The sequence below is a fragment of the Panicum virgatum genome, chromosome 6K (genome assembly GCF_016808335.1).
Source record: "Panicum virgatum strain AP13 chromosome 6K, P.virgatum_v5, whole genome shotgun sequence".
Classification (NCBI taxonomy): domain Eukaryota; kingdom Viridiplantae; phylum Streptophyta; class Magnoliopsida; order Poales; family Poaceae; genus Panicum; species Panicum virgatum.
Window position 1 is genome coordinate 33,533,276 of NC_053141.1, and position 23,660 is coordinate 33,556,935.

The window sequence follows — 23,660 nt, forward strand, 5'->3', positions numbered from 1 at the left end:
ATGACTTGTTGACTGCAGAGCAGCAGAGAGTTGACCTAGAAGTCCTCCAAGCGCGTTAAGCGCTAACAGTTGATCTAGAAATCCATGATGACGGAGCTCGTTAAGCCCTTACAACAGTTTGCCTTTGGGCAAAGTAAAATTTTGCCCTTAACGGGATGCATGTGCTCTTGTGAATGTTACCATTGTATCTGTATTTAATTTCGTGCACCGCCGGGACAAATGAACATTTTTAGAAAATGGATAATTCTCCGGCCTCTAATACGATCACATACAACCAAGTTCTTACAAAAAAAATTAACTGAAAGGCTAATAATAAAAAAGGGAAAAAGTACACAAACAACAAGAGAAAAATCAAAAGTGGAGTCAATTATTGCTTCTGCATCTATCTTTGCAAAATCAATTTGAATTGTCATGCTCTCGGTTATGAACTAGCTCAATTTCCTAACCCACTACTTTACATTTCTGCATTTCATTCTTGCAACTTGTGTACCTTTACCTTCTTTAGAGTAGTTTCAAGCTTGGATTGGCAATTGGTTGCAACACTCTTCTGTAGTGGGATGGAACACTAGATGAACCCTAGTTGCACATCTAGATAGTTTGATTTAGTTTATATTTTGTACAAATTAATTGAAGCCATAGGTTCAGATTTTAAGTTTGCCTAATAATTCACCCCTCCCCGGCCTCTTAGGGTAAAAGCATAATTCCTTTCAATTGAAAGAAGATGAAGCCAAGTTGCATAACAGAGTTCAATAAAGATAGCCCTCACCCAAACAAACATATGGATCATCTAACTTGGAGTCCGAAAAAAGAGATACAACGGACGAAAGATACCAATAGCTGAAATTTCCTGAAATAGGTGGAAATCTCGCTTCGTTGCATTTTTCGAACCCTAGCTTCTTCTCTCATCTTGATAGCATTGCTGGACGCCTTAGCTGGTCTGCTAAGTCTTGAGCAAACCGCTAGTGCCCACGGCCCGATGGGATTTCAATCCCTGATTGTGATCTCTAAATTGTGATTGCACATGAGGTGCTCAAGCAAGTAGGGATGACAATTTTACTCGTGGGTGCGGGTACGCGGGTACCCGACCCAATGGTTGAGGGCATGGGTATAAAATTTTACCCGCGTGTGTGGGTACACGTATGGAATGTGAAAGTGACATTAATATTTTGCTTATAGTTTGCAGTGAAGTGTATGCATCATTGTTGTATTTTGTAGATAAAGTACTTAGCTAGAATTGAATGTATTTACTTTCATACAACATAAAAAAGATGCTTAAGATAAGAAAAAAATGTGCAGGATCAAACATTTAGTACTCTATTTTACTAATGCTTTGTATTCACTGGTATGGGCAATAAATTCAAAATATGCTAGTTTATGTGACCAAGCGACATATTATGTATACTATCATTAATGGATCCGATGGGTACCCAAAGCCCGACCCGTACCTGATGGGTACGGGTATAAAATTCTACCCGCTAGACTTCGCGGGTACGGGTATGCCTTCGAGTTTCAGGTATTGTCGTGGGTGGGTATTTGCTCTACCCCACACCATACCCGACTCATTGTCATCCCTACAAGCAGGTGGGGCGCCGTGAATTTGCATCAATGTTATCTTGATTATTAGGTTCATTACAATGTTGTTTGGTTCGTCACTATGTAACGCAATCTAATTGCAGCGGTAACCGATTGCATTAGATTTTGTTTCTTTTTCTTTTGGGTGCTCCTTAATCCGTTACCAGGTATATCGACATGGGCTAGTTGAAAATTGTTACCCTTACGAGCCGAGTGGAGCATCTCCAACAGTTCCCAATATCTTTTTTTTCATCTTTGTTTTTTTGGAAAAACGGTAAAAAAATACTATCCAATAGTTCCTTATCTTCTAATAATTGATAAATTAATCTTTTTGTGTGTGTAAAATACGCACCCTTCGCGGCTCCCTGAATCTCCTTTTCAGTGAACGGAGCCGTGAGAAACTTGTTTTTAGGAACCTGTTATTACTCCCCCTCCACCCCATTCGCCCTCTTAGGCGGCGGATGAACTCCACGCCATGGTCGAGGAACGCCTATCTGACTAGCTACCCACATTCCATTATTAGCCTCCACAACATAACCACCCATCTGCATTGAGCCTGTTGCATCCAAACCACGCTCATCCTCACTGTTATCTGCTTCACCCTCATCCAGCGAGGATGAAAGTGCACCATTAAGCAGTGTTACCAATAGATGTTCTCCAAAGGCAGTCCATAAACATCGTGCCAAAGTTTAGTGAATTCAAGAATTGACTGATCCGAGACATCGCCGCCCACCACCACCACTACCACCGCCGGGCCGGCCTCCCGCCTGTCAGACCCGGGGCAGCGGGACTGCTCACAGTCGCAGAATATCCTAGAGTAGGGAATAGCATATGGATACTCTCTACCTCTACTGTAACTACTCGTGCAGCAGAAGAACTAGCTAGAGTACAAGGAAACTATCCGACCTACTCGGAGTAGGACTCTGAACGTACTCGGCTAGGACTTTCCATGAAACTCTATCCCCCAGGATATATAAGGGCGGACAGGGACCCCTTCAAGACATCGAACAACACCTAAGGGAATACAAACCACTACATAGAACGTAGGGTACTATGCTCCGGCGGTCCGAACCTGTCTAAATCCTTGTGTTCCTTGTACCATCACGTTCTGATCTCGGCGAGTCCCTACTTACAACCACTCTCCTCGGGATACCCCTCGGAGAACCCGACAATAAAACACCGACACCACCGCTGGCCCTTCTTGTACGGGCAGCCACAATGTGCACAAAAAGTAAGCCTTAAGCCATAAATGCAGCCTTAGTGCTAGCTACAAGCATTGTGTGATCACACCATGAGAAAAAGAATCTTGAAGTACACTTTAAGCTTACTATGTGTGGCAACAAGGAATAAAGAATGATTTTTTGTTTCTTCCCACCTCCCTCTTTCTCCATCAGATGTACAAAGATTGGGATCACGAAGCTTATTTCCATATACATTGTGGCGGTGGAAACAACTACTGCTCATACATCTCTGGCCTACCTCTATGGTCATATTCACCACAAACATTGCCCTTGCCCTAAGGCCGGTGGTGAACACCGCCCCCTCGGCAACCCCGAAACTCTAACCCTAACCTCGCCGGAATCTCACTGGAGTTGGAGAAGAAAAGGAGACTTTGGAAGAAAAAAATGAAGTGAGGAGATGCTTCAAATTACTCAGGTGGGCGATAGCTTTCCCCTCTAATATCAGTGTAACCACTTTGCTTTAAGCCTGCCTGGTAAACATTTCAAAAGAAGTTGTGTAGTCGAACTGCCCGAACAACGAAAGAATAGAAAAACTTTGTTAGATGTTCTTACATGCGTACATACACATGCACTAAAAAAAACAATAACCCAAAACTGTGTGTGCTCCATCGCACATGTCCGTCTTAACAAATGACTCCGTACTCTACTCGAACAGAGAATCTGGCTCGCCGGCTACCTCGCCCCAGTTGGCGAACGGAGCGCGTGGGTGTGGCTGAGGATGGAGTTGATGCGCTGCAGCCTGAGGTCCTCCCGGAACTGCCGGATGAACAGCTCCGCGCGCGCGTTCAGCTCGGCCTTCCCACCCGGCGCCTCCTCCGCTTTCGTGCGCCGCCGGCTGATCCCCTCCGCCGCCTTCTTCGCTGGCTTCTTCGTCCGCGCCGCCGGCGTCGCGGTGGCAGCCGCGGTGGGTGGATACGCTGGCGGCGGCGGCGGCGACGCTAGCTCCTGCGCGCGGAGCCGCTGGGACAGCGCGAGCGCGTACGCCTCGTCCAAGCTGATGGACTCATCCTGCTTCTCCTCTGCCTCTACCTCTTTCTTCGCTTCGTGTTCACCTTGCTCCTCCTCTGCCTTGTCCTCCTGGTTCTCCGGTGCCGGCGCGGGCGCCGCGTGGTCCTCCTCCGCTGGCGCCGGCGCGGCAGGCGCGATCGGCGCCGTCCCGGCGGCCGGTGCGGCCACCGCCTGTTCTGGAAGCTCCTGCGCCGCGGCGGCCTCCTCTGCTCCTCGCGAGCAGCAGTAGTAGCAGTGCGAGTCCGAGGCGGCAGCGCTAGCGTCGCCTTCATCGACCGGCGGCCCCGCGGCGCCGCCGGCCGCGGGGTGTGCGGCAAAGATGTAGAAGGACCTCAACCTGTCCAGGACGAGGGACGAGCCGCTGCGGCCGAGCCTGGGCCGCCCCGCCGCCGCCGCCTCCGTCCCGCCGCCGCCCCGCGCGCCGCAGGACATGACCGCGACGGCGGCGACGACGGCGTTGAAGAAGACGAACCACGCCGCGGCGGGGCTGAGCCACGGCGCCAGCGGCCACCAACATAGCGCTACCGCCGCCGCCATCTACCCGATGGAGCAACCGTGACCACCACCTCCCCACTGCCGCCTCTGCCGATCGATCGGCAACGAGCTAGCTGCCTGTGTGCGGCTGCTGTTGCGGGCAGCGCTGATGCCCCCTGCTGCGAGATGGATCGACGGAGCTGCTGGTCGGGACACATGTGCGTATGTATATATAGCGTGCCGGTGCCGCGCGGTGACAGCTCGCCGCGGGTGTCACTGTTAGAGCGCGGGGAGCAGAGACTAGTGTGGGAACGCCCTGGACAGGTAGGCCGCGTGGGTCCGCCGCGGTGGCTGCTGTCTCCTGTCTGTGGCAGAACCAGGCTCCAAAGGGCGGCGACGCGGGGAGGGAGGGCTGGCGTCGCTGTCCCAGTGGGTGGCCGCGTGATCTTTTCGCATGTGTGGACGCTGCAACTGGCCACTCGACGGCCAGGGCGACCAGCGAGAAGATTCGTTTTAGCAGCGCCTCTGCTTTTGCTTTGGGTTCAGATTCAACTACGCGTCTGTTTTTTTTTTGTTTCTTTCTTTCTTGCAGTGGCATTGCTCCCGCTCGGTTACCAGGAGAGGCAACAAACCTACCTGCCTGCGCACACCTGGTCAGCAAAACAGCCACCCGTCTTCCTTTTCTAGGAAAGGAACGGACATTGTCGGTGCCCCTCTTGCGTTGTTTATTTACTGCCCCTGTTAGGTTAGGCGCCCTAATCACAGATGTTACCACCCAATATAGTTTAACCATTCTATGTCCCAGAGCCATGTGGGAGTGGTGCTCAATGCAAGTTCTACACAGATGCTAGCTGCCAGCTGGCGTGCAAGTAGAGATAGCAACGGGTCCACCCATACCCGTAGTGGCTGGGATTAAATTTTACGTATAGAGTTACCCATACCCGCATACGTGTAGAAAAATGTTTCCATACACGTCAGGTAACCCACATCCGAAATTATGCCCAAAAATTACAAATAAATATCAAACATTCACATACAAAATAAATCATTCCAAGCCTCAATTTTTTTTGGTCAAACATAGCCTTTTTTTCCCCAAGCAAGTTGGGGTAGGCTCATTCCAAGCTTCAATGCAACAAACTAATATAAATACGGTAGATAGCTCATTGGCTCATTCCAGCAAGCTAATACAAATTGGATTTGTGCCAAATGGACTAAAATGAGTTAAGCACTTAGGCTGACTTGTTTTTTTTCTCTGTGCGTGTTTTTTACCCGCAGGTAGGCGGGTATGGGTAGTATACAACCACACTCGTACCCGCCATACCTGATGGGTACATAATTTTGCCCAATAATGTATTCACGGGTAGAAAACTAATTCTATACCCGTCTTCTTATCAGGTAAAACTCGTCGGGTACTAAGCTTCGAGTACCCATTGCCATAGACGTGCAAGGCTTCTCCAAGCCTCAGCACTGCAGAGAGGAGAGTAACAAGACCCAAATTGAGCCTCGTTTGGCGCACTATGATTTTGGCCCAGATTCCAGAATCTTTGAGGACCTTCAAATGGGCCGATTCAGCAGCAGATTCTGGAATGCTGATTCCAGGATTATGAAAATCCTAGAATCCATGGGCCGCTTGATTCCACCTGATTAGCACCTGCTGACCGGAATTCTATATATCTTTCGAAAGATTTTTTTCTTCTCCATCTTTCAGTGTTTGAGATTCATGCAAACCATCTCGTCCGTTGGATCTCCTCAACTCTAACCTTCTTCCTCCTCTTGCCTCTTTCCTCACCATGTGCCGCGCCCCGCCCCCTGAGTCCGTGCTCTGCCCGTCGCCCTGCCCGCCGTGCCCGCACATCCGCTGCCGCCCGCCTACTCGCCGCGCACGTCGCCGCCGGAGAAGAAACACCCAGCTTGCCGAAGAAGAAACACTGTTCGACATTTTTATTTTATACTTTCAACATTTTATGTTTTCAATTTTAACATTTTGTCTTTACAGTTTTAACATTTTAGAAGCCAAATGTTGAACATATTTAACCAAATATTAAGTTAATTCTATCAAAATGTTAACATATTTGCAGCAGATAATTGAGCCAAAATGAGCTTTAAAGATGGAGGGCTTATCAATCTTTTAAATCTACTTTTATTTTCTTTTATTCTTTATTTTTCCTCTTATTTACTTCTTTAGGTTTTGTTACATTCTACAAATAGATGTTTTTATCTATTTTACAATTTATATTATTTATCTTTGTTTATTACAATAGTGTATCCAAATTCATAATCTATTGTTTAGATATATATCGCCCGCACTACAAAACTCATTTCCATCATCTGAAGAGGCATTAGCAGGCCGGCGAGGGAATTACTAGACCCAATAATATCTGGCATGAGCTAAACCTGTCTAGGCAATATAATTTTTTGACGTGAGCTGCTGCGACATTAACGTACACACAAGTAGCAGAACGGCCGGCTTGGTGCATGAGTTTTTTTTTTTGCGCTCCATTGCATCTATTTTTTCCCTTTACTCTCTCTATAATCATTGTGGTTATTTTTTCTTTTTCTATTTCGTTCCTTATTTCCTGATTTACATCTAATAATACTTAAAGTTTTTTCAAGTCATGTATTTAATTGATCTCTGTTTAATAATTTGTAGTATTTGTTGATATCTTATTCTTTCTTTTAATTCAATATTAACAAAAATATAATCTAGTATATTATCTTGAAGTAAAATCATTTGTTAAAACATTGACTTGTTTGTTTGCTTTTGTAGACTAATTTGTTCGGTGATTTTGACTCATTTGTTCACAATATTTATAGATCAAATGTTCGCGGTGTTAAATGTTTTGTTCGTTGTATATTAATATTTGCTTAATATATTTAATTTTTTAGTTGCAAAAATAATTACTTGTTCATGTTGTTAAATTTTTTATTTAAAATATAGACAAGTGTTGTCTTATTTTGAATCTCTTGTGATAAGAAGATAATGATGCAATCCAAATTTAATTTAAAATTTTTGTTTAATAGTTATAGTTTTTTTTTAATTTTTGATTTGTATGCACGTGGATGATGTCGTGGTTATTGTCTTCGCTTGCATGCATGGATCTCTTTTCTCTTTTGTTAGCATTCTTATATTTTTTGTTGGCAGTATACACATGCGTGCTACATTGGTGGGTTGATGACTCATTTAATCCACTAATGGTGTATTTAATGCATGTCTTGAGGTGATGGTTGGCGCTATATCACCGCAAGCGATGCCCTTGGCGGTCGCTGTATCCAGGACTCGCGCGACGGGATATAAAAAATGCTGTGGCCGCGACATGCTGGGGTATATATGTGGAGTTGTGGACCCGGTACACATCACCACAGATATTCTTGGTTCACACTTGCAGGATCCAGGGCCATATCTAGGCCCGTGCGGGCCGTGCGACCGCACAGGGCCCCAAAATATAACGAGTATACTAGGTATAATTATATAGTAGATTTTGTTTTAGTTATATTTTGATCTAATACGAAGCAAACTGTAGCCCAAATATGTTATAGAAGAAGAAATATGCCGCTTGATCATTGTCTTTCAATCAAATCTGCAGATCGCAGTGTAATCTTTTTCGCTTCCACTATAACCGCTCGCCAGGCACGGCACAAGTCACGTCTGCACTTCCACCTTCCGGATTTCACTGGGCACTCGCAGGCGCAACGATGGTACTAGGGTCCAGTTCATAGTTTCGCACAGGGTCTTCGAATTTGCCGGTACGGCCCTGGCAGGATCTCGCACGTACGCAACAGATATACCGCGACCGGCCGACATGTTCTAATCACCGCTGAAGTCGTCTTCTTCTCTGGCACTCGGCTATAGACGATGAACTCTTGTTCTGGCTCTTCTTCTTCTTTTCTCTTCACTTTCTCTATCTCTAACATCCCTTGCTCCAATGTGGGTGTCGCGCAGTGGCAGGAGCGGCCACAGCCCTCCCAGCGCACCCCCCCCCCCCAAGCCCTTCTTGCCCCGTGCTCCAGTGGAGGTGGAGGAGAACATGGCGGCGTGGCTGGTCGCCAAGAACACCCTCAAGATCATACCCTTCAAGCTCCAATGCAAATCACTGTTACCAGCAGCTTAGACCTCAGCTTTCTTATGAACAAGACCCCAACGATCAGCTGAGCTGGCTTCGCCCCGTCCCTTGGGACACAATCAGATTGTGGCTCTCTGTCTTACATAGTTCTTGCTGATTGTTTGCCCTGTGCTAGGATTTCGCTGGCGGATTAGTACTTGTTTTTGCCTCTGCAAATCGGTTCTTGTGCAGATCGCTCCCCTGCGGTGCACAAGTCCAAGTAGCCCTGACAAGTTACATTATTTTGTCGTCTGTGCACGTGCGGAATACTGGTTTGTGTCCGCCTTTCCCCGTTTTAGGAGAACACATGTTCTTCTTTTCACATAAGGTCACAACACATAAAACACAGGTCATGTTTAGTTTAAAAAAATTTCTACAATACCCATCACATCGAATCTTCGGATATATGCATGGAGCATTAAATGTAGTTTAAAAAACAACTAATTATAAGTTTAACTATAAACGACGATACGAATCTTTTAAGCCCCATTACGCCATGATTGGACATTAATTGCCAAATAACAATGAAAGTGCTACAGTACCAAAATCCAAAAGTTTTCGCGCACTAAACAAGCCCTCTCATCTGCACAATCACTAGAGTGTCTCACTACTAGGAAAAGCATTTGTTAGGGTAGGTAAAAACACATTTGTTGGGGCGAGTAAAAACGCATTTTTTGGGGCGGGTAGCGCGCCCATTGCTAGTTCTCACCGCTAAAAATACTTATTTGCAGGGGCAAGTAACGAAACCACCCCGAAAAACACATTTGCAGGGGCGCGCCACCCCCATCCGCCCCTACAAATACATTTTTAGGGACGGGTCACCCCCTTGTCCTCCCTAGAAATTAAATACATTTTCAGGGGGGTGACCCGCCCCTGGAAATGTATTTCCAGGGGCGGGTGGGGGTTGGCGCCCCTGCAAATGAATTTCCCACCCGTCAAAATAATTAGTAATTTGTTTTTAATTTGTTTCGCGGTGTGTTTTAAAATTTGAATTCCTGCTTTATATATCTACCAAGCTAGGTATATATTGACCCATTTTGATCCAACACTCAAATAAAAATGCAATCAAATCAAATTTCATAAGATAAAGGAGTAACAGAACAAGTTGTTTAATGATAATAGTAGCGGTACATCCTTACACATTACAAATTTGAAGCTACTGAAATGCTCGCAACTATAGATATCTAAGATGGTTGAGGTCTCCAATCGTCCACTCTAGAACTTCATCAAAATATACTAGAGCACGAACAAGTGCACTCTCCTCCGCTTCCCAATACCTACCACATATAGAACTACAAATATGGATCAATGGAGTGTTAGGCTAACTTGCCCTGCAAAAGGAGAGCTTTCCTTAATTTCTTCTAAAATATGGTTCTCCACCCATGTAAGTCAAATCTAAGTTATCCATAACTTGATTCAAAATAGCCCGAAAGCTAACTACCGCAATCGTATATTCACCATGAATGAGATCCTGAAAGGTGATAATAACATTATGAAAGTTGAAAGAATAATGCAACATTACTAAATTTAACAATAACAAAAAAAATCTCATACTCTGTCTTATCGAGTAAGCCGACAAAGCCTCTCTATAGTCAAAATAATATTAGTTTCTCTCGCATGTAGCTGCTTAATTCGAAAATATGAAAAGTCGGGCACAAAGTACCCATGATCCTTAACCTACTACAGGCATGCCTCCACCCCTAGCCTCTCATAAGTTATCCAAATGGGTATCTCTCCACCCACTGCGGCAATTGAAACCATGGGTATCATCGAGGAGGATGGATCCTCTCCTAGTTCCATCGAGGAGAAATCAACATGTCGAACAGGTGCTTGAAAAGAAATATGTACCCTTTTGATATCCGGTCGCCGAACAAGCTCGAGGTGAACCACAGGAGTAGTACCACCCAAACCTTCGACAACATCTTTAAGCCATCTAACATGGTTGATAAGCTGCATTGTATGTGAGCAAATTTAGAATTTATTAAAGCTGCATTGTATGTGAGCAAAACTATATGAGTTGATGGAAGGCAATTGATCCGCACGTTCGATCACCCGTGGCAAGGCAATGGGTTGATGGAAGTGTATGCCTGACTATTGAGCATCACTATCGTCCATAAGCCCACGACCCCTACCACGACCGCCACCATGACCACCACCATGAAACATCTAACATATTCACATTGAGTAAATATGAGTAATGAAATTCGTAGTGTAACAAAAATTCACCAATTCATGTACTCCCATTCACATTGAAATGAAAAAAGTTCTAACCCTAATCCCTAACCCTAACAGGGGATGACAGCAGAGGCCCACATGTTCTAATCCTAACCCTAACCCTAACCCTAATCCGGGGCGTCGACGGCATATGTCGGTGGCACAGCGGCGGGGCAGGCCCGTGGCCGGCTCGGCGCCGGTACGCGTGAGAGGGAGGAAGAGAGGGAGCTCACCAGGGCCGGCGGATCCGGTGAGGGTTGGGGACGGCGGAGGGGTCGGGGCGGCGGTGGAGGAGGGCGCGCGTGGCATCGGCGGGCCGGGACGGAGGGCGGCAGCGGCGCGGGTCCGGGACGGAGGAGGGTCTGCGGCGCCGGAGGGGGTGGGGAGGATGAGCGGAGGCCGGTCTGGGGCGCGGCGGCGGCCGGGGCGGACGCGCGGCAGATCCTGGGTGTTGCGGTGCGAGTCGGCGGCGCGCGGTGGCCCGGGTCGGGTCGGCGCTAGCGGAGGGGCGGGGAGCGGCGGCGGCGGCGTAGGAGGCCAAACAATCTCAAAATGTTGACAGCCTCACGGCGTCTATTCGAACTCGCGTCCGGGAAACTGAAATTTCTTTCTAAGTGTTGGTATATATAGGAAGCCTATTTGTAGGGGCGGGCCGGCCCCCCATCCGCCCCGACAAATCAATTTTTAGGGGCTGGTGGCCCGCCCCTACAAATCTTTTTTCATAGCTCTCTCGAAAATTTGTTTAATTCAAAAAAATAGTAAAACACATGATAAAATTCTGAAAATTTTATCATAGACATATTGTGATATGTGTAACGTAGGAAAAATATCAAAATCACATTTCAATGAACACAATGAATAAATATTTGACACAACAATGTAGACATGTGCCTCACTACTATCTCATGCCCCTTAAGGCTAAATTTGTGTTTTGAACACCCCTTAACAGTGAACATGTTGAATTATATTTTCAATATTATTCACCAGTTCTACAGGTCATAAAATGCTTATGGTGAAAATTTCATGTTCTTTGAAGTGTTTTCCAGTTGTATTTGAATTAAACGAATTTTTGAAGAAATTATGAAAAAGGTTTGTAGGGGCGGGCTGCCCCCCACCCGCCCCTACAAATCAATTTTTAGGAACATGAAATCTTTTTTCACAATTCTTCTAAAAATTCATTTAATTCAAAAAAAGTAAAATACGTGATAAAATTTTGATTAATTAGCGTCAACTAACCTCCTACTAGAGCCCAAAATTTCAAGGAAATCGAGTAGAAAACCTTCCTCCCCTTTTTTCCTTTTTTTCGATCTTGGGGAGCACCTCTGCCGAGCCAATAATGAAGGGTCGGGAGGAGGAAGAAGGCAAAAAATTTTATATACGTTATTAGGGGTGGGTGGGTGGATGAGCCCCTACAAATGCCCTCATTTTTATGGGCGGATGAGAGGGGGTAAGCCGCTCCTAAAAATGATTGTTTGTAGGGGCGGCTGACCTCCTCCCCCCTACCACCCCCAACCCACCCCTAAAAATGGCACCCATTTTTAGGGGCGGCTGAGTGGGTCAGCCGCCCCCTATAAATGACATGTTTATGGGCAGACCATTTCTACAGTACTCTTGCCCCATTTATAGGAATAGGGGACTTTTTTGGTCCGCCCCTAAAAAAATTAAGACGTTGCTATAAATCATTTTTGAAATAGTGTCTGTCAGTAGGCGAATACTGTATGCATATTGTCTATCTGTCTAGGCCTCCAGGGGTAAGGTTTTGAATACAGTTGCACAGTCAGAACGCAATTGCAGTAGGCACGCCTGACAGTGAAGTCTTCCATTTTTCAGGTCCGAATGATGTCCGGGTGCGAACGAAGGCAGTCACTACTACAAAAATGTTGATTTGTCCCGGTTGGGAAACCGCTGTTGTCCCGGTTTCCCAACCGGGAACGCCTGTCCGGGATAAAAGGGGGTGCCCTTTTGTCCCGGGTGTGGCAACCGGGACAAAAGAGGACCTTTTGTCCCGGTTGGTAACACCAACCGGGACAAAAGGTGCAGCCAGCGCCCACGTGGCTGGTGCATCAACTTAGCATTATCTTTATTTCTAAACAGATGCTTCAAACGTGGTATTATAGGCGAATACCACATGACCTTCGCAGTAACTCTCTTCCGGAGAGGCTCCCCCTCAACATCTCCAGGATCATCTTTTCTAATCTTGTAACACAATGCACTGCATACGGGACATGCATCCAAATTCTTGTACTCGCCTCGGTAGAGGATGCAGTCGTTGGGGCATGCATGTATCTTTTGCACTTCCAGTCCCAAAGGGCAAACAAGTTGTTTGGCTTCATACGTTGTGGCAGGCAATTCATTGTCCTTAGGAAGTATTTTTTTAACAAGTTTGAGTAATTCACCAAATCCCTTGTCGGATACACCATTTGTCGCCTTCCATTGCAGCAACTCCAAGGTGGTGCCAAGTTTCTTAAATCCATTTTGACAATCTGGGTACAACAACTTATGGTGGTCCTCTAACAACTTTTGGAACTTCAACCTCTCCGTTTCACTCTCACAGTCTGCCTGCACATTGTGCAATGCCTGCTCCAGATCGTCGCTGGGATAATTTTCTGCTACATCTACTTCGGGCTCTTCCATGGGAATATCATCATCGAATGCACCGATTCCAGCATTCCCGGGAAAGTGGTCGTCAAAATCTTCTTCTTCATTGTCTTCCATGGTAACCCCCTGTTCTCCGTGCTTCGTCCAACAAACATACTTCTTCATGAAACCATTTGCGAAAATGTGGCTGTGTAGGATTCTTGAAGATGAGTAATCCTTGTTATTGTTGCAATGAATACACGGGCAGCACATAAAACCATTCTGCTTGTTTGCCTCAGCCACAGACAAAAAATAATGCAGGCCATCAATGAATTCTTTCGAACGTCGGTCAGCATTGTACATCCATTGCCGGTCCATCTGCATTTTAAATAAATCGATTTGAATTCTTTACACGTATCGAATAGATAAAATATATCAAACCTAAATTAAACTAAATGTAACATAACATGAATAATTAAAAGATATGCAATATCCATCATACATCTTGATTAATTAAAAGGAGTACTTAATCCATTACAGAATTTAACAAAGGAGTACTATACATGAAATTTAAAAATTCGGTCAACAACACATAGGTTTTCAACCGTCCTTGCGTTGGAACGCAGAATGTTCTAACGGATTTCTTGCTGGCGCAGAAGAAGATGGCGGAGCTGAAACCTCCGAGTTTGGTGGTGACGAACCGTAACGCCGCAATAAATCCTCAAGATGAAACGGAGGTTCCTCGCCCCTTGCCATGCATTCTCTATATTCTTTTTCCAAATAACGGAGCGCTGCCCTATGAAAAGCACTAGGTTTTTTGGACCGACGACCTACTCGAGTTGTGCCCTTCTCTCCAGAAGGACAACGATCACCCCCACCGGCGCCACTCTCTCCAGCTGCTGAAGCCATATTTTACTGAAAAATACCTTTATTTTCCACATAATTATAAATTCTTACCATTACAATGCAAAAATTATTTACTATTACAATTACAATGATCAGATTAATAACTCTTGCAAATAACAATGAAATCATATAAAAAAGACGAAATGTATCATTAATCCTAAAGAAATCTCTAATTAATTGAAAGAATTCTCTATAACTTCTAATTACTTTGACACACTTCAGTTCCAGGAGTACACTAGAGTATTGAATAAATACATTCATGAATAATTCATTCATATTACAAAAAATTCTAATATACTCATTTCATTAATTCACTCATGAATACAAAAATCAACTGTCCACAATATGGTCATGTATACAAGTACATCACATGAAGTGTCTACACTCATTCTAAAAATTTCTACTATCCACATACTCATCTAAATCTAAAAGAAAATCACACCTACATATGCAATCTAGCTAAATGTCCAAGAAATGAGCTAGCTGCACATTTTCTCTATTTCTAAAGCATGAAATGAGCTATACAAGCCAAGGAAGAAGAGAAAAAACAAGCCCCAAACCTTTAGCGCCGATGGATGGACGGGGAATCAAAGATCTTCACAAATGTGGTGAAGAAATGAGCAAGAACTCCTCCCTCTCCCGAGCCGAGAACAGCATGAAACAAGTGAGCTGAATGGCTCGGGCGGGGGGAGAGGGAAGGGGATAAGGGGGCCAAGGCCTTTTTTCCCGGTTGGAGACACCAACCGGGACAAAATGGGGGCCTTTTGTCCCGGTTGGTTGTTCCAACCGGAACAAAAGGGTCCGCGGGCCTTTTGTCCCGGTTGGAACCACCAATCGGGACAAAAGGCCCCCATTTTGTCCCGGTTGGTGTCTCCAACCGGGACAAAAGGCCTTGGCCCCCCCGCTGACCCGGCTAGCCGTTGGACCCGGGACAAAAGCCACCTATTGTCCCGGGCCCAAAGGCTGCCGGGACAAATGGCCTGGAACGAAGGCCTATTATGTAGTAGTGAGTGGGGATCTGCGGCAGCGACGTGCACTACCTCAGGGTGCGTGCGCCGCGCTGCGCCTATCTCCTGCTACCTTGCTCATCGATCCATGGTGTTCTCGACCATCTGAGTCAGAGCACTCAATCAAATACTAGCATTTGCTGAACGAACGAACGATCTGAATTATATCTATCAGCTGCAGGAGATGCGCATCGCACACTTGGTGGTGGAGGAGCCGATGGTGATCGGCCACGAGTGCGCGGGCGTGATCGAGGAGGTTGGCTCCGGCGTGAAGCACCTCGCCGCCGGCGACCGCGAGGCGCTGGAGCCCGGCATCAACTGCCGGCGCTGCCGCCCCTGCAAGGGCGGGCGCTACATCCTCTGCTAGGACATGAAGTTCCTCGGCACCCTGCCCGTGCACGGCTCGCTGGCCAACCAGGTCGTGCACCCGGCGGACCTGTGCTTCAAGCTCCCAGACGTCGTGAGTGTGAGGGAACTGCCAAATTAAAATGCTAAATCAAGTGTAATGGTCCTCATTTAAACACATCAGGCATATTAGCTTAATGGTTTAATTTGACAGTTCTTTCTCAATCTACGTCTGATCGAAACAATAACGGTAGTCCCACGCGAAGGTGGGCGCAGATGGTACAACATGATAATACTTGAAAAATACTAACACAATACATAGTGCGAAACTTTAAATTTTACAAACCGAGTTCAAATACAAAGATAATTTACATACCATTTTACAAAAGTTGGATAAATATATAATCCGACGGCTACGATAAGAGATTGCACACTTTGCCCAAAGGTGTGTAATCAGGATTCCGTCTAAACATCTGGGCCAGCAACCTTCCAACTTTCTGCATTAAGGCGGATAAACTTGGCGCAGTAAGGATAGAAATCTACGTCTGCGTGGCTTGAAATAAGTGTGGCAATAAATCCTGAGCAACTAATACTCAACAAGACTTACCCGACTATGGGAATACTTAGCCCACTATCTAGACATGTAGAGTTTTTTGACTGGTGGTTTGTTTTGCAGAAAAGCAACTAAAGAGAATCCTTGCTTTCAGTATTTTAGCTCCAGGTTCTATCTTGATTATCACTTGACTACATTAGCAGAACTTCTAGAGCAAACATGGTAGGACATTAAAGTATAATTCAATGAAACTAACATCATATAACATCTATTATTTCATCTCATTACTACGATGTGACGCAGTGATCAAGGTGCTCATATCCGAGAGCGACTGACAACGAATCGATTCGATTTAACCTAACATGGTGGACCTAACCAACACGACACACATGTGTCCCGTCGGACCACACACACCAGTCATTCCCCTTTCCGCCTCGAACTACAGGACCACCAAAAGTATAGTCAGTCGAGCCCTATGAGATACCATTAAAAGTAAATACATGCATCCCCAATTCTCCGAGGTCACTCGACTACCCTAAGGGGTGGGTTGGAGCCCTGTACTTTCGAAACAAAGCAGTACTAGGCTTACCGATTTTGACTACCTCCTACTCCCGGTATCTGGTTAGTACAATTCAAACTCGATCAGCAGGGCCAACAACGGTATAGTCCTCAATCGACACAGACGGGGCTAAAACACCTAGGAACCCTGTCCTGCTGTCATACCTACATCTCATCATCATTCCCCATCCGGTCTCAAATTTTCATTCATTCCATCATGAATATCATAACTCCTATAATGAAACATAACAACTTTATCTCGCGAGTAACTAAATATTACTCGACTTCTACAACATCCTGTATCTCGCGAGTGACAAAAAATCACTCGGCTTCTACCGAGTCTTATTAAGCATGGCAGTACTAATGACCTACACATACTAGTATAAGGCTTAAGGGAACCTAGGGATCATGCAACTAAGGTTTCACACAATTCCTGAATCGTAATGCACACATAATAGATATATAATGTTTCATAATTTAAATTAATAGGTCATGCACCGGGGCTTGCCTTCGGGCTGCTGCACTGCGCTAGAGTCAGTCGGGCCTTGGGCCGGGTTCTCGCGAATCTCCTGCTAGGCTTGCTCCGTCTGCTCCTGCGGCTCCGCGATCGCCTCGTACACGATTTCTTCGGCTACGGGCTCTATATACATGCATACGAAATAATGAGAATGCAAGCATGATTTACAATGCATAAAGCAACCATTGACCGAGTATGTATATATACAAAAACAAACTAACAATTTAGAACATAAATTAATTCAAGACCGAACCTAACCCTGCAAGGAAACTATTAACATATTCTTATAATTGTTATAGAATTATATATGTAAAGATGTTCTTTATTCCTTGTAAAATGCACTAATTCACATATATTTTATAATGACATACTAAACTATATTTTCTGGACACGAGAATTTTACAATAAATTACTCATGCATAAAGTAAGCTACTACTTAAATTTCATACTTTTCGGACTAACAAATCTAGAGAAATTAATTAAACAAGCTTAGGCACAGTTTAAATTCTAGCAGGGCAAAGAGGACATTGTACATGCATGAATATTTTTCTACTTTAGATCTAGAACTAATGAACCCAACAAAATTGGTTTTGCATTTTTAACATTTTTCGTTGATTTGTTATTAAAGTTTTAAATAGCACTATGACAAATAGCGGCGTATTTTTTTCCGAGGCTAAGAGGTTATAGTGGAGGCTATAGCAGACTATGGCAAATAGCGGTTGACTACTAAATCATGAAAAATACAAGTAATAGATGCACAATAACATAGTAATTAGCAAATTTCATAAACATAACTATATTTCTAGACCCACGGGAACATTACTTAAGTTGACAATACAATAAAATTCATACAATCAAATATTCAGTTGTCCAAAAGACCAAAACAATAGCACTGACATAAAGATAAGGCTATAGCGGCGCTAAATCTATGCCATTTAGCACAGCTATAGCCCAATTTAGCGTTCATAGCTGCCATAGCGGCACAAATACAAATAGTGTAGCAGGAACCTCTAAAAAGGCTATAGCGGGGCTATAGCCGGCTATTTAAAACCATATTTGTTATGCATTTTAGAACATTCATCTGAATTAATCAAAAAATTAACAAATCCACTCCTCAACCTCCCTGACCACGCACGCACGCCATGTCTAGGCAGTGCCAGGGCTGGCGGCGTGGCGCGCCGTTCCCGCCGGCGGCGAGGCCGCCCACCCGCGGTCTGGCACCTACATGATCTACGTGATGAGGAGAATCCCACCATGGGTGTTGTGCATGAGAAAGACCGGCCTGCCATGCCAGCGGCGAGCTGCAGCTCCGGCCAGGGGCAAGGCTCGTGAACGAGCGCAGAAACAACGCGAACGTGGAAGCACGAGGATCACTGGGCCACTTACAATCGATTTGAGCTGTTGGGCGACGAAAACGGTGGCCGGAGATGAGAGTTCGACGGCGAGGTGGATCTCAAGCGCAATGGAGACAACAAGCGCAATGGAGACAGGCGGCCGGGAAATCCTCGATTCCCGGCGAGGTGAGGGTCGGGGCTATGATTGGAGGGGTTGGGGGAGGAAGCTAGGAAGGTAAGGAAGCTTCGGGCGAACTGGATTTGGAATCCATGGAAGGGAGCTCGCGGATTTGGTCGACGAACCCGAGCTGCTCAAGCTCTGTCCATGGTGGAACGAAGGAAGAAGAAACTGAGCAAGGGAGAGAGAGTCAGGCTCGAGCTGGGTTTGGGGCCTGAACGAGGACGTCCAAGACGCTGAGGATGGCCAGAAAAGAGGCGAGGACTCGCCTCTGGGCGGCCGGCGCGTGGCGACGACCGGATTGGCGCTCGGTCTCGGCATAGGCGATGGCGCTCTCCCATTGGCTGCGACGTCCCCTGGCTCGCACGGACACCGAGGATGGCCGACGCGTGGCCATGGCACAGTATGCCGGCGAGCAGGCGCTCGCCGCGCGTCGCGCATGTATGGGCTCCGGACGGGAGCAGGCGAGGAGTTTGGGAGATTTTTTACTCGTTTTTGACTCAATTTTAACATTCTAACCTTGTTTAGCATATGTTCAAATCGCCTAATTAAGTAGCTGTTACAGGGAGGCTGGAGGAGGGCGCCATGTGCGAGCCCCTCAGCATGGGCGTCCACGTGTGCCGCCGCGCCAGGGTCGGCCCGGAGCCCCGCGGACAGTCCGCTCGGGGTCGGCGGACAGTCCGCCAGGCATCGACCAGATATTTATCTGGATGGATGTGGGACCCACTTGTCATTCTCTCTTCCTCCTCACTTCGTCTAGAGCCGAGCGGAGCTCGAGCGCTCGCCCCGCCGGCGCCCCCTTCCGTTGATCTCCCTCCTCCGGCCACCAAACCGCGATTCCTCGCGCGGGAACCTTCCTCGGCACCTCCTCCACCTTCCCAAACCCCTAGACCGGTTTCTTACGGCCGGAATCATCCCCCGCCACCGCCGGTTGCCATTGGAGGTGCTTGAAGCTTTGCTCCACGTCGATCCGCTTCTCCGGTCGTCCTCCGCTCGAACCGACCGCGGGAATGGGTTCGTAGTGAGTTCCTTGCGCTCCCCGGTCTTTTTCTCCTTCCGCGGTGTGCCGCCGGCGCCAGTGAACGGCCGCCGCCGGCGCCACCGCACTTGCTGCCGCCTGCGGCGCGGGGCAGAAGTTAGGTATCGCGGACGGTCCACCTGGGAGGTGCGGACGGTCCGCCGGTCAGATTAGGTTTCGTCCAGAGACAATGTCGTCTTTGGTGGGTTTGCATAATTGACCGCGGACAGTCCGCTATGGGGGAGCGTACGGTCCACCGTCGAACTTAAAGTTTGTCCAGAGACGATGTCTCTGGTGGGGGTGCGCAGGATTTAACTGCGGACGGTCCGCCGCTTGGGCGCAGACAGGCTGCAGTAGAGTCTAGGATTTTGTCCAGAGACGTTGTCGTCTCTGGTGGATTGAATACGTGAACTGCGGATGGTCCGCCAAGGGGGCCCGGACAGTTCGCAGGTAGAATTAGAAATTGTTCCAGAGACGTTGTTGTCTCTGGTGGGTCGGTAGAATAGTATGGCGGACGGTCCGCCACTTGGGCGCGGATAGTCCGCAGGGCATTCCAGTTAAAGTAAATTAGTTACATCATTGAGATGCACTCATTTGTTTCATATGCATACGTGCAGTCTCCGCAGCTGAGGGCGCCGTATTTGAGGTGCTTGCGGCACCGCAGGAGCAGCCGACGCAAGCCCAGGAGGAGAGTTGTGAGCACCCGGCCCAAGGCCCGTCTGACCCCAGTTCTGTGCAGTAGCCCGAAGGCAAGCCCCGGTGCACATCCTATTAATTTTAAATTATGACACCTATATATGTATTTATTACTTATGCATTACGTTTAGGAGTTGTTTGAAACCCTAGTTGCATGAACCCTAGGAGTCCTTGAGTTGTACTAGTATGTATAGGACGATAGAACTGCTATTCTAGATAGGGTTCGGTAGAACTCGAGTAATTCTTGGCTACTCGCGAGATATAAGATAGCTTTATGTTTCCAGATATGAGTTACTAATTTATGGATGAAAGTCTTGAAATGAAAGAAAGAATAGAATCTGAGACCGGGCGGGAGAGGTGTAGTTCCGCCTGTGTCGGTTAAGGACCGAGCCGTTGTTGGCCCTGCTAATCATGTTTGAACTGTACTAACCGCATACCGGGAGTAGGAGGTAGTCGAAACCGGTAAGCCGAGTACTGCTTTGCTTCGAAAGTACAGGAACCCGCACCCAACTCCTAGGGCGAGTCGAGTAGTCGCGGAGAATTGGGATGCATATGTTTACTTTTGGTGGTCTCACGTTGAGCTCGGCTGACCATATGTCGTTGGGCTGGTTCCTGTAATTCGAGGCGGGGAGGGGAAAGGTTGGTGCGTGGGGTCCGACGGGGCTTTTGCGTGCCGTGTTGGTTAGGTCCACCTTGCAAGGTTAAATCGAATCGCTTCGCCGTCAGTCGCTCTCGGATATGAGCACCTTGGTCACTGCGTCGCAGCGTAGTGTTGTGATGGAAAAATGGTTATACTTATGTTGATGAGCATGTAAATTATTATTTATTGTTCCACTATGTGTGCTCTAGATTTGGTTATGCAAATACTAGACTATGTTAACCATTATAGAACTTGGGCTAAAATAATGAAAGTGAGGAATAACTTTAGTTGCTGTTTTCTGCAAAATAACCACCAGCCAAAAGCCTTGCATGTCTAGATATGTGGGCTAAGTTATACCCACTGGTCGGGTAAGCCTTGCTGAGTAAAGTATACTCAGTGTTTGTTGCCACAATTATTTCAGTACACGCAGACATAGATTTATGTCCCTGTTGTGCCAAGTTCATCCGCCGGGATGCAGATGGATGGGAGGTTGTGGAGCCAGACGTAGGGATCTCCCTAGGGCACACTTTTGGTAGTTGTAGGCCCCCTTTCCTCTAGTTGAACCTGGTTTCCAGTAATGCAAAGTTTGTAAATTATGTATTTATTCAAACTTGGTTTGTAAAACTTAATATAAAGTCTTATGTATATTTGTTATATTTTCAAATAAGTGTCGTGGTTGTACCATTTGCGCCCACCTTCGCGTGGGACTATCGGTGATGTTTCGATCGGGACGTGGGTTGAGAAATGATCGCCAAATTAAGTCGTTAAGGTAATAAGTCTGATGTGTTCAAATGACGGCCATTACGCTTAATTAGAATTTTATTTTGGCAGTTCCGTCACACTTATCATGGGCGCCGGGCCCATCGGCCTAGTCTCCCTGCTCGCCGCGCGGGCCTTCGGCGCGCCTCGCGTAGCGATCGTGGACGTGGACGAGCACCGCCTGGCCGTGGCCAGGTCCCTGGGCCGGGTTCAGCAAGGCGCTGGCGACGGCACTGGAGGCGAGGCCTGAGGACGGTGCGGAGGAGGTGGCGCGCATCCGGGCGGCGCGGAGATTGACGTGAGCCTGGACTGCGCCGGGTTCAGCAAGGCGCTGGCGACGGCACTGGAGGCGACGCGGCCCGGGGGGCGGGTGTGCCTGGTGGGGATGGGGCACAGCGAGATGACGGCGGTGCCGCTGGCATCTTCAGGTACAGGGACACGTGGCCGCTCTTCATCGATTTCCTGCGCTCCGGCAAAGTGGACGTGAGGGCGCTCATCACCCATCGCTTCGGGTTCTCACAGCGGGAGGTGGAGGAGGCCTTCGAGGTCTGCGCGCGCGGCCGCGACGCCATCAAGGTCACGTTCAACCTCTAGGTTGGCGGCTGCCGCTCGCGCTCCGGGGATGAATAGAATAAAGTAGTGAAAGTGGCCGGCGACGTCCGTCGGGCGTCGCTTGGTCCTCCGGCGAATGCAGCAGAAAACCCAGATCGGCGGCGAGGATGCCATGGCGTTGGGTTGGATAGGAACTTGGAATAATAGCCGTGGCTTTGCTGCTTCTCTCCCTGCTGTCTTGTTTCTTGCAGTGTGTGCGCGTGTGCGTGTTCTCGTGTGGCCATTGTTGTGATGGCGTGTTCTTGATGGGTGCGCGTGTTTTTGAGCTCGAGTGAGAGACCCGGTTTTGGGGATCATTCGCCCTTAAGTGAACTGGATGCATGGTTCTGTAATTCGGTCCAAAATGACCGAAATTCACCCATTTCGGTTGGGACCGAAATAAAACCGAAACAATCAAAAAAATTGACCAATGTAGAATTTTTCTAGTATAATTAAGATATATACCACCCCATATACCCTTCTAGCTATAAAGATATGAATGAACTTTAGTTATATGATTATTTTAGCCTCTTCAACTTTGTAACAGCTGATAAACATATAAACATCGTGTTTTCGCCATCGTTCTCCTATGCTCCTCACAACATCTTCCTAGTTCTATCCCACTATCTTCTCTAGAAGTACTCAATTCCTAAATCTCCATATAAATCTAACCAAATTTCATATAAAAATAATTTTTTTACCGGTCAAATAATCAAATCTCAATTTGAAATTTCCGAAATTCACCCATCTCGGTCAAGACCGAAATTTTTCGCATTTGGAATCCCAAAACCTTGACGGGATTATTCAATTGGTCAATTGAAGGCCGACAAGATTTTGGCTTGGTTAGTTGGAGGCCGATGAGGTTTCCGCAGAAGATGAAAGTTTATTAGATGCATATTTATTAGAGGTTACTTTAGATTAAAAAAACTTGATCTGCCAAGGGAAGATCTGTCTGAAGGCATTATAATTACGGTAGAAGACAACTTTGATCACGGATCAATAAAATCCCCAAACAGGGGATTTTTAAACATCTGTCCCGTAAATTTACTCCAACTAGAATTCAAACCCGGTCCTGTAAGATGTTATTCGGGAGATCTAACCGCTAGGCTAGACGGCCTTTCGCTACTTTAGGTTATATTTTTATAAACGGATATATTATGTTGTTTTTACCAATGGCAGGGCCCCGCAATTTAGATGCACATCTAGAATGTTAATTTTCACAATATAATGTCGCTATTTTATATGCATATTTTAAGGGATTACCCGACTAAACTCTCATTTTAGCAAGAACCCCTATTAAGTGTAAATTGGTTTGTTGGGTTTCCAATGCTGCAATTTGCTCGCACGTGTTTGAATCTCTGCCTCAACCATC

At 46.7% G+C, this 23,660-nt stretch overlaps 1 protein-coding gene and 1 pseudogene across 1 annotated transcript; one reads left to right on the forward strand and one right to left on the reverse strand.

Moving 5' to 3' along the window:
• Positions 1-3,310: 3,310 nt before the first annotated feature.
• On the reverse strand, positions 3,311-4,511 carry LOC120712273 (skin secretory protein xP2-like). Its single transcript, XM_039998033.1, has one exon. The coding sequence runs from the start codon at positions 4,356-4,358 to the stop codon at positions 3,486-3,488; it is 873 nt and encodes a 290-aa protein (XP_039853967.1). The 5' UTR covers positions 4,359-4,511; the 3' UTR covers positions 3,311-3,485.
• Positions 4,512-8,305: 3,794 nt separating this feature from the next.
• Positions 8,306-22,291, forward strand: LOC120712274 (annotated as a pseudogene).
• Positions 22,292-23,660: the final 1,369 nt, after the last annotated feature.

What these genes read in the sequence shown, in the direction of transcription:
- LOC120712273 (XM_039998033.1), bottom strand. Translation starts at nt 4,358, where the DNA reads ATGGCGGCGGCGGTAGCGCTATGTTGGTGGCCGCTGGCGCCGTGGCTC.